The sequence below is a fragment of the Labrus bergylta genome, chromosome 19 (assembly GCF_963930695.1).
Source record: "Labrus bergylta chromosome 19, fLabBer1.1, whole genome shotgun sequence".
Classification (NCBI taxonomy): Eukaryota; Metazoa; Chordata; class Actinopteri; order Labriformes; family Labridae; genus Labrus; species Labrus bergylta.
The window spans coordinates 13,149,711-13,162,183 of record NC_089213.1 but is presented as its reverse complement, the minus strand read 5'-3'; the positions used below and the strand labels follow the sequence as shown (position 1 = coordinate 13,162,183).

Here is a 12,473-nt window from a genome sequence, read left to right as displayed (position 1 = left end):
GTTAACCTGAGTGTGGGTGTTTAGACAGGTGTAGCAGGAGGAGGAGGAGGAAGAGGAGGAGGAGGAGGAGGAGGGGGGAGGAGGAGCAGGAGGAGGAAGGGGGGGGGAGGAGCAGGAGGAAGAGGAGGAGGAGGAGGAGGGGGGGAGGAGGGGGAGGAGGAGCGGGAGGAGGAGGAGGAAGAGGAAGAGGAGGAGGGTCTGGTCATAAAAAGCTGCGTCCCTGTGCAGCTGAGTTCAGAAACTCAACAAACAGCCGAGTGTCTTCCCTGTTAGTGACATCATGTTCATACGGTGAGTTCTTCTTCTTCCTCTAACCTTAACTCCTCGTCACGTTTGTCAAACTTTGTGAAGTTCAACAAAGTTCACAGAAACTAGAAGAACAGGAATTAGTTTTTTGTGTAAGATAGAAGACGTGAGATGTTTTTTTAAGTTTGATGATGAATTTTTTGCTCAATTTGACTCTAATGATGTCTAAATACTTGACGACACTGCTCATGTCTCGTCATTATCTTGTTGCGTTAATTCTTTGAACACATAATTGATCGTGTACTGTCTATTGTCTACTAATGATAAAATAGCTCATTTATAAAGTGTAAGATATTGTCTTTTAAAGAAGGAAGTTACATGTTTGCTGGTATTTGTCTATTCTGGCTCAGTGCATGTCTGCAGCTCTCGAAGCGTGCAGCTTTTGTTTCAGGCTCTGGTCTGTATAAATCCTAAGCCTGTGGTCTGTAGAAACCAGCAGAAGGGCTTCAGTGTTTCAGCATAAAGCAGCAGTCTTCTCGGCTTTTCACCTGACACTCGACTCTCGTCATGAACCTTAAAGCTTTTGTGTCTCTTTGAGGATCTGAGCGGCTTTGCTCCTGCGGCTCGTATCTCTCCATACGTTAGAAAAGAACAGATGCTTTGTTCTGATTTTTTTTCTTTGGAGGGAATACAAAGAAACAAAGTCGTTAACCTTTGAGGCTGAAGACGGGTCTCACCTGATAGCTTCTTCACACACCTTAAATTCATCAGTTTTATCTGACCCTTTACATTCTTTACATCTGACCCTTAAAATTCTTTACACTCTTTACATCTGACCCTTTACATTCTTTAAATCTCACCCTTTACATTATTTACACTCTTTACATCTGACCCTTTACATTCTTTACATCTCACCCTTTACATTCTTTACATCTCACCCTTTACATTCTTTACACTCTTTACATCTGACCTTTACATTCCTTACATCTCACCCTTTACATTCTTTACACTCTTTACATCTGACCTTAACATCCTTTAAATTCTTAACACTCTTTAAATGTGTCCCTTTACATTCTTTACACTTTTTACATCTGACCTTTACATTCTTTACATCTGACCTTTACATTCTTAACCTCTGACCCTTTACATTCTTAACATCTGACCCTTTACATGCTTTACATTTTTTACATCTCACCCTTTACATTCTTTACATTCCTGACACTCTTTACATCTGACCTTTACATTCTTTACATCTGACTTTACAATTTTTACATCTGACCTTTACATTCTTTACATGCTTTACATTCCTTACATCTCACCCTTTACACTCTTTAAACTCTTTACATCTGACCTTTACATTCTTTACATCTGACCCTTTACATTCTTCACATTCTTTACAAGTCACCCTCTACATTCTTTACTTTCTTTACTCTCTTTACATCCTTTACACTTTTAACATCAGACCTTTACATCCTTTACACTCTTTACATCTGACCTTTACATTCTTTACTTTCTTTACTCTCTTTACATCTCACCCTTTACATTCTTTACACTCTTATCATCAGACCTTTACATTCTTTACACTCTTTGCATCTCACCCTTTACATTCTTTACATCTGACCTTTACATTCTTTACACTCTTTACATTTCACCCTTTACATTCTTTACATTCTTTGCATCTCACCCTGTACATTTTTTACATCTGACCTTTACATTCTTTACACTCTTTACATCTCACCCTTTACATTCTTTACATTCTTTACATCTCACCCTGTACATTTTTTACATCAGACCTTTACATTCTTTACACTCTTTACATCTGACCTTTACATTCTTTACACTCTTTACATCTGACTTTTACATTCTTTACACTCTTTACCAGAGGTGTAAAGTAACGAATTACATATACTCGCGTTACTTTAATTGAGTACTTTTTAGGTGTACTTGTTACTTTTAAAGTCGTTTTTAAAATCTGTACATTTACCTTTACTTAAGTAGGTTTTCTGTTAAGTATTGTAATTAGCTACATTTTAAATCACATCCGTTACTGAGTAAAACAAATAAGCCTGCTATGAATGATTTTCCCTCATCGCACCGGAGCGACAAGAGGCAGAGAGACAGAGAGACCCTTTTCTTGGCTCGGTGCCACTTCAGCTAGTGCAGCACGGATAAGCACCTCCATTACAGCGGGTCTACCTGCTGAAGGTGTTTATAAACTGATGTATCATTGTCTTAAGTCCAAGATGATTCAAATAATTTGGCTGTTGCTCTTACTCTTGGGCAAATAAGTGGCTGAGAATGCTGTTTCTCACAATAAATGTCCCTTATTGCCATCTCTGTGATGTGCTTTTATTTTGAAGACAATGTATCAGGAAGTTGGGTGTTATAAGTTGCAACAACTTAACAAATGTCAGTTGTGTGAAAATAAATACTTCAAACCAAACAGATTCAGTTAGAAGATTCAGCAGCCTGCTAAGAAGTAAACAAACAGTGACTAAAACATCTAATATAAGCTCATGCAGGCTCATTTTAAAACAATAAATGGATTATCTTTTATCTCAGGTTTAGTTGCAGCTAAATCAGCCTTTGAGGCTGCATTTGAGACTAAGCAGCCTCAGAATAATAAAACTAAAAACACTAAAATACTCTACACTGTCTATGATTGACACAAAGACTCTTTTAGTATTTTCTTAAATAGTTTAAACATTTCCCTTAATAAAACAGCTGATTACTTACTCCTTGATATTAAATTATCCATCATTATTTATATTTAGTTTTTGTCAATGGGCTATAAGAAAATGTTTATCTGAAAAGATAAATCTTTGTAAAGATTTGCCTTTAATTAAAGTAACTTTGAGATTAATATCTTCTCGTCGTTTTGCACTACACAGGGGAGATGCGTTGTTACAAAAAAGTAACTAAGCAACTTAAAGTACATTTTAAACAAGTTACTTTTTACTTTTACTTGAGTAGAATTTTAAACTGGTAATTTTACTTGTACTTAAGTAAAATTGTATTAAAGTAACAGTACTTTTACTTGAGTAGAATATTTTAGTACTCTTTACACCTCTGCTCTTTACATCAGACCTTCACATTCTTTAGACTCTTTACATCTCACCCTTTACATTCTTTACACTTTTAACATCTGACCTTTACATTCTTCACACTCTTTACATCTCACCCTTTCAATTCTCTACTTTCTTTACTCTCTTTACATCTCACCCTTTATATTCTTTACATCTCACCCTTTACATTCTTTACATTCTTTACATCTGACCTTTACGTTCTTTACATTCTTTACATCTGACTTTTACATTATTTACACTCTTTACATCTCACCCTTTCCATTCTTTACTTTCTTTACTCTCTTTACATTTCACCCTTTACATTCTTTACACTCTTTACATCTGACCTTTACAGTCTTTATATCTCACCCTTTACATTTTTTACATTATTATCATCTGACCCTTTACATTCTTTACATTCTTTACAAGTCACCCTTTACATTCTTTACATTATTAACATTTGTGTGTGTGTGTGTGTGTGTGTGTGTGTGTGTGTGTGTGTGTGTGTGTGTGTGTGCGTGCGTGTGCGTGTGTGTGTGTTTGTTACAGGTGTGTTGTGTTGCTGCTGCTGGTCATCAGTGCTGTCTCTTTTGCAGCTCCAGTCCCAGGTAAACTATGACATCACGTCTTAATCAGACACCATCAGTCATTTTTGATATAACCTCAGAACATGAAGTCTACATGAGAGTGTGTCATGTTGTTAAATTGAAGGTCTGACCTTCTCTGTTTAAATGTATGTATATTTACATATATATATATATATATATATATATATATTAAAAATGTATACATATATGCTTAAAATATTAGATTCTAATGTGTGTATGTGTGTCTCTGTGATATTTCAGATAGAAGTGAAGCTTTGCTGATCCACCTAAACGGTAACACACACACAGAAACACAGTTAGAACTATTAGTTAGCAGTTGGCACTGCGCTGCTTGGCATTGCACTGCTTGGCATTGCGCTGCTTTGCATTGCGCTGCTGCTTTGCACTATGCTGCTTTGCATTGCGTTGCTTTGCATTGCGTTGCTTGGCACTGCGTTGCTTTGCACTGCGTTGCTTTGCATTGCGCTGCTTTGCATTGCGCTGCTTGGCATTGCGCTGCTTGGCATTGCGCTCACAGGCAGATAGAAACAATCGAATCAAGCTGGTCTGGTCACTCTCAATCACGTTACATGCTGTCAGGACACGGTGTAACAGGATTTAACTATAGACTGTAAATATTAGTGGACGAAGCCTGAGTGACGTCAGCCATCTATTGCGGCAGGGCAGGAGCGGCAAATCCTTGTCATCCTGACTTTCAGTCAATCTAATGACAGGCTGAGAGCTGGAGCTGAGGAGGGTTTTAAGCCTCTTGACACACTGTTCGCTACACACACTTAACTTTTCTTACCCCACAACATCAGCTTGATTGAGACGGATGCTTATTTTGGTTCTTGTTGTCTATTGTAGGAGGAAGTACAGATGAACCTGTGACCTCACAACCAGGTAACAACACAACACATACACACCATATACCCTAGAGCTGCAGATATTTCTCTATAATCCCATTACAATTTGTATGCTTTATAAGTTTCAATATTCGAATATATTCTAATTTTTAATGTTAAAATTTAGTAGGCTACTATTTAAACTATACCATAACTAAAGGCAATTTTACTAATTATTACGGCAAACCTTGCGCCCATACTACATGTCATTTTCTTCATCATGAAGCTTTGGCACAGTATAACGTTCACTTGGATGCATGCATTGCCCATAGTATTTTTAATATAGCCAAAACAGAGCAACGCAGCGTGACGTGGCTCGCCCTTTTTACTCCAACGCTCCATTTCTATTTCTCTCTCTGTCGCTCGGGTGAAGGTGGGGGCTCTGCACGGCACCAACACTCGCCTTTCTCACTCAGCAGTTTGTTGGCTTGTTGTACAAAGTGGAGATAACAATGTATTAATAATATCCACATATGTGATTGAAATGTTGAGCTTTGACTTGTGTCAACAACACCGGAGAAAAACCTTTTCATGGGCTCACTGTGCAGCTTTTAGTGACGAGCCTCTGTGTCTCTGCTACTCCTTGATACAAAGCACCACACATCCGCGTGTCCACCTTTAATACAAACGCTCCAGATGTCTTATTGTTTGCAACACCTAGGCTGACAACTTTTGGAAAACTGTTTGAGGAACATTAACATCCTCAAGTGAATTGATTAACTAGTTATCCAAAACATTTTAACCAATTATTTATTTGTAACAAAATTACATTGTCGAATGGCAATTAAGCATTTGAATATTGTTATTATTTTGAATATTCAAATTATATTTGAATTTCAAATTTCGTTCCTGCAGCCCGAATATAGACACTTTATGCACACTGATGACCTGTCTGTCTGATGACCTGTCTGTCTAATGACCTGTGTGTCTGATGACCTGTCTGTCTGATGACCTGTCTGTCTGATGACTTGTCTGTCTGATGACTTGTTTGTCTAATGACCTGTCTGTCTGATGACTTGTTCTAGATGACCTATCTGTCTGATGACCTGACTGTCTGATCACTTTTTCGTCTAATGACCTGTCTGTCTGATGACTTGTTTGTCTAATGACCTGTCTGTCTGATGACCTGTCTGTCTGATGACTTGTTTGCCTGACGACTTGTCTGTCTGATGACCTGTCTGTGTGTCCCTCAGAGTCAGATGAGTCGACCCTGTCTCCAGGTCAGTGTGTTATATTGTAAAGTTTTTATTCCATCAACATTTTGAAAAAATGAATGCATTTCTTTCTAATCTTACTGTACTGTTGTTGTGTATCTATAAGTGATTGTTTTTGCATTGTTCCAACACAAAAACAACTGACTAACACACAACAACCACAGGCTGACACCAAACAAACCACCAACTGACACACAACAACCGCAGACTGACACAAAACAACTACAGACTGACACACGACTAATGACACACAACAACCACAGAGGGACAAACAACTACAGACTGAAACACAACCACTACAGACTGAAACACAACAACCACAGACTGACACACAACAACCACAGACTGACACACAGCAACAGACTGACACACAGCTACAGACTGACACACAACAACCACAGACTGACACACAAAAACTACAGACTGACACACAACCACTACAGACTGAAATACAACAGCTACAGACTGACACACAACAACCACAGACTGACACACAACAACTACAGACTGACACACAGCTACAGACTGACACACAACAACCACAGACTGACACACAACAACTACAGACTGACACACAGCTACAGACTGACACACAACAACCACAGACTGACACACAACAACTACAGACTGACACACAACAACCACAGAGGGACAACAACAACAACAACAACAACAACAACAGACTGACACACAACTACAGACTGACAACTATAGACTGAAACACAACAGCCACAGATTGACACACAACAACCACAGACTGACACACAGCTACAGACTGACACACAGCTACAGACTGACACACAACAACCACAGACTGACACACAAAAACTACAGACTGACACACAACCACTACAGACTGAAATACAACAGCTACAGACTGACACACAACAACCACAGACTGACACACAGCTACAGACTGACACACAACAACTACAGACTGACACACAGCTACAGACTGAAACACAACAACCACAGACTGACACACAACAACTACAGACTGACACACAGCTACAGACTGACACACAACAACCACAGACTGACACACAACAACTACAGACTGACACACAACAACAACAACAACAACAACAACAACAGACTGACACACAACTACAGACTGACAACTATAGACTGAAACACAACAGCCACAGATTGACACACAACAACTACAGACTGACACACAACAACCACAGACGGACACATAACAACCACAGATTGACACACAACAACTACAGACTGACACACAACAACTACAGAGGGACACACAACAACAACAGACTGACACACAACTACAGACTGACAACTATAGACTGAAACACAACAACTACAGACTGACTGTCTGATCAATAACTTGGATCTGTTTGGATGAGCAACTTGCTAATGTTTGGGGCAATAATAACAATATGTGATGAGCGTCAAACATTTTATTTTCTCAGACACTACCGACACTTCAGCTCATATTGAAACTGAGCAGAACAGTGACACCTACTCAAAGGGCGACACTAAACCTGAAACTGAGGACACTGATACAGACAAGGATGACAGCACATCAGAGAAGGAATTAATGGAAGGAGATGGGGTAGATAGTAGGGACACAGAGGGGAAGGAGGGAGAGGAAACAGATTTGTCAGAAGAGGTCAAACCAGCAGGAGGTGAACAGCAGGTGGTCTTAAAAGAAGACGTCAGTGAACAGAATGAACACATTGAGAAAGAGGACGAAGATACAAGTGACGGAGACATGGAAACAAGTAAGCCTGACAATGACAGCAGTGAAATGGTGGACTCCAAGGATGAGGAGGTGGAGCCAACCAAAGATGAGCAAGAAGTGACCACAAAGGAGGACGACAGTGAAACTGTACCTGACAATCAGGAGAACACAAGTGAAGACAAATTTGACTCCAAGGACAAGGGGACTGACTCAGCTGAACAGGACGACAGTGCTGGGAATGATGACAAAAAGAACAAAGACGAGGATAATGACGAAGTGAATGATAGAAACAGTGACACGAGTCAGTCCAACAGTGATGGAGGTGACAATGATGACATAGGGGAGAAAAGTGACAATGATGATAGCGGTGACGACGGTGACCACAGCAAAAAAGTTGAAAACAGTCACAACGATGACAACAATGACAGCGATGACAACAATGACAGCGATGACAACGATGACAGCAATGACAATGATGACAGCGATGACAACGATGACAACAATGACAACAATGATAACGGTGACAAAGGTGACCACAGCAATGGTGACAATGATGAAAACGGGGACAATGGCGACAACAGTGACCATAGCCAAAGCGATGACACTAGTGATGTCACTGTTGGTGGTGATGAAAATAACAGCAGTGACAGAAGGGAAGATGGAGATGATGGTGATGACAAAAACAGCCGCGACAAAACTGAAAATGGCAATGGTGGTGGTGCTAGCAATAATAGCAGTGACGGCGATGACGAGGTTGATGATGGTGATGATGGTGATGATGGTGATGATGGAGACAGCAGTAACAACAGTAACAACAGTAACAGTGAAGCTGAGCCTTACCATGAGATGCCGGACAATGTCACTGGGGATGATGAGGTGAAACAGGAAGAGTCTGCAAAACCTGAAAAGCAGCAGCCTGATGACCAGAGTCCACACACTCCTGACTCCACCGAAGGTAAACTGGGACTTAAGCCCAGGGTACTCCGAACAATTGTATAAAAGTCATCTTGTTACATCACACTGTACAACTGAATCATTTACGACGGACAACCAAGGCTCACCATTTATGTGCTCACACTGGAGAAGTTAAATTAAGACAGAGCATTCACAATTATCAATAGCAAACTCCAGCAGACAGATTTTTTTTAGAATCCAAATTTAAATCGTCAGGGTTCAGGAGCACAAATGAAAAAACAGAGATGCAGAAATGAAGATCGACAAAAGTCTCTTAATCAGGAAGAAGTTAATTCAAGTTTTAAGATACATCTCATAGAAATTATGGATTTCAAATTCAGTAAGACTTATAGGCTGCACTCTGTCTGTGTGCATAGGACCTTATGTAAGTGTGAGTCTGAATGTTTGTATAAATGACAGGGTATAAAAGACCCTGTGAGTGAGTGGCGACCTGTCCATGGTGTATCCCACCTCTCAGCTCCTTGTTCTGGTTCACTAAAAGCTACGGGTCCTTAACCTAGAGGTTATGAATGCATGGACAAGTAGGCTGTCCTTGAAAAATGTTTTACGTGAGAGTTAAAGGACATATCTAGATAAAACAGAACTCACAGATTCCTAACAGGGGTGCTGGATGCCAGGCTGATAGGACAGTTGGGGGGGTTAGGGCTAACCCTAACTCTAATTTCTATAATTAGAAAAAGTGTATCTGGGGTGTTTGGGGTCAAACAAAATAACTTAAGTCTGTCTGAGTTAAGGCCTGGTTCCATTCACTGCATTTTTAGTGCGAACAGCACCCATAACCTCAATTTCAGAGCCCTTCTCACTGGCGCTTACTGTTGCTAGGTTACTGAAATTGTCTCAAGGCAGATGCCTCCCTTTCTAGTGACTGTTAAGTCTTTTTTATGTTCTGTATGCTCAATATCTGCTTTTATTTAAGGACATTTGAAAAAGAAAAATTAAACCATAGAAATAAATTGTGTCCTGTAATCTGCAGCACCTCTAGATCTGGAGACTACTCAACCAATCATGTTGACAAATTTGATATGAGTAGTTTCGCCCCATTCCGACGTAATTGGTCAGTGATAGAGAACACAGAAAAACAACAGCTAAAATTGTTTTGTTGTCAGCAGACTGAGCACTGAAAACTTTGAAAACACTGTCTTGCCTAAGAAAGCTGATTTGTGTCATCTGGCTTAATTGATAAGTGTAAGTGAGTATCATCTGCATAGTGCTAACATTATTGGGAGTGTTTCCTCAAAATACTACCCAGTGGAAGCAAGTATAGCTGAAAATAATTGGTCCAAATACTGAACTTTGTGGAACTCTGTTACTGATTTGTCTAACAACAAGAACTGATTGATGACATAATGAACTTTGATTAACGAACGTTCAGAAAACAAATGCAAGAAACATCTTTGTCGGCCAGAAGGTTAGGGCTGGGGGACCACAGATGGAATTTAGCTTATGGCTTTAATCTGGTATATTTACATGTTTATGTTCAATATTTGAAATACATACAAACAAACATATACATCTATACATACATACATATGTTAATTCATTCATTCATACATACATACATACATACATACATACATACATACATAGAAAAACTGTTTATACACAACAAAAACAAATCAATAAATATACTTTTTTTTCTCACAGCAGAAGAGATGAATATTTGTGGATGTTGTGTCACTTTGTTTGTTAATGAGCTCTCAACTGGTTTTGGGTTGCAGTGACATCTTCTGACCAACCAGACAAACCGGACGACTCCCCCCATGCCACCACAGCTGGTAACGGTTACACCCTACCGTGACATCACAGCTTCACAGCAAATCACATTCAGTCACAGCAAACATTTAACTTCACTGTTCTCAGTATCAAAAGATGATGCTGAGCTCAACAAATACTAAAAAAAAAAAAAACAACTATGTTTTAACATCTGTTTGTGTCTTTTAGCCATGAAGTAGATCCGTTCGGCCCCTGAAGACAGAAAGCTCAGCGACTGCAGGTATCATCATACTAAACCTTTCAAACACACACATACACACCTCACTTAGAGTGACACTGTATGGGACTGTGCTGCGAACACCACCACCCAGATCAGATGGAGTGAGGAGCATCTTCCACTCATTTTAATTCCAAGCTTAAACTCTAAAAACAGAAGCACCCTGTGTTGATTTTACTGCTGCTTTACAACCAATTAATCACCTGTTCTCACAGCAGCAAAACTTTAACTCATAAACAACATGACCAACAAGGCAGACATTACTAACTGATAACTGAGAAACAACTACTAACTCACCATGACCAACAAGACAGACATTACTAACTGATAACTGAGAAACAACTACTAACTCATCATGACCAACAAGAAAGACATTACCAACTAATAACTGAGAAACAACTACTAACTCACCATGACTAACAAGAAAGACATTACCAACTTATAACTGAGAAACAACTACTAACTCATCATGACTAACAAGAAAGACATTACCAACTAATAACTGAGAAACAACTACTAACTCACCATGGCTAACAAGAAAGATATTATTAACTAAAAACTGAGAGAACAACTTCTAACTCACCGTGACCAACAAGACAGACATTATTAAATAACTGAGAAACAACTACTAACTCACAATGGCCAACAAGAAAGACATTATTAACTAAAAACTGAGAAAAAACTACTAACTAATCATAACTAACAGCATGTTCAACAACAACAAGAGACAGGCATGATTATCAATTGACTCAAAGTGTTGTTATGTTTTGTCACCATCAGAGCTGACCCCACACTGGAATACAGTTGCCATGACCCTAACAACAAGCTGACCACAAATAACCTTCAACCTTCAGCTTTCTATTTGTTGCCTCAACCCAGCTCTTTCCTGATTGGTGGTCAATATTTTGAAGTTGTCCTTCTTGACTTACCTAAATTAACTGAATTTGTCTTTTAATCTGTTTCACAGTCTTCCTGTCTTACTTTCTCTGCCTGTCTCACTCTCTCAGCCCATCACTCCTGTCTATTTCACTCCCTGCCTGTCTCACTCTGCCCGTCTCACTCTCTCTACCAATCTCCCATGTTATTTTCATCTTCCTGTCTCACTCTTTGCCTGTCTCTCTCTCTCTGCCTGTCTCACTCTCTGTCCATCTCTCTCTCTGCCTGTCTGTCTCTGTTTTATAAACTGTAAAGAGTCATGATGATGTTGGACTGTTGATGAATAAGATTCTTGATTGTCTGTGTATAGAAGAGTTTCTAATAAAGTTTTGAATTGTCTGAAACTTTTTTCTCTGCTCCTCGCCTCCCGGAGTCTTTATTTAGTCTTCAATAAAAACATACATATATATGATCAGTTATTACATGTTTAAATGATCAGTTACACATACACAGACACACACACACACACACACACACACACACACAAGCACACACATAAACAAACTCATTGATTTGCTGTTGTCCATCTTTGTTGTGACGCCCCACAAATGAACAAAAAAGTCCTAAACTAACACCATTTCTGCCTGGAAGTGACCCACACTGTCTTTCTAACAAGAGATCAGCTCATCATAACCTGTCTGAGTGTGTGTGTGTGTGTGTGTGTGTGTGTGCGCATGTGTGTGTGTGTGCGTGCATGCGTGCGTGCGTGTGTGTGTGTGCGTGCATGTGCGTGTGTGCGTGTGTGTGTGTGTGTGTGTGTGTGTGTGTGTGTGTATGTGTGTGTGCGCACTAGCGCACCTATCTAACAGGGGAGTCGTTACACACTCACCAACAGGGGACTTGTCAGCCA

At 39.6% G+C, this 12,473-nt stretch overlaps 1 protein-coding gene across 1 annotated transcript; it reads left to right on the top strand.

The window, feature by feature from the left end:
- The first annotated feature begins 224 nt into the window (after nt 1-224).
- On the top strand, nt 225-11,980 carry stm (starmaker). The gene is made up of 9 exons (XM_020651679.2): nt 225-291; nt 3,861-3,919; nt 4,160-4,192; nt 4,766-4,801; nt 5,997-6,023; nt 7,451-8,677; nt 10,416-10,472; nt 10,639-10,690; nt 11,468-11,980. Exons 1-8 carry the CDS (start codon nt 281-283, stop codon nt 10,647-10,649), a joined length of 1,461 nt encoding a protein of 486 aa, XP_020507335.2. The 5' UTR covers nt 225-280; the 3' UTR covers nt 10,650-10,690; nt 11,468-11,980.
- The last annotated feature ends 493 nt before the right edge of the window (nt 11,981-12,473 follow it).

What these genes read in the sequence shown, in the direction of transcription:
- stm (XM_020651679.2), top strand. An exon ending in TTTTGCAGCTCCAGTCCCAG is followed by an intron (nt 3,920 to 4,159) that starts GTAAACTATGAC and finishes GTGATATTTCAG; the next exon opens with ATAGAAGTGAAGCTTTGCTG. An exon ending in TTTGCTGATCCACCTAAACG is followed by an intron (nt 4,193 to 4,765) that starts GTAACACACACA and finishes TGTCTATTGTAG; the next exon opens with GAGGAAGTACAGATGAACCT.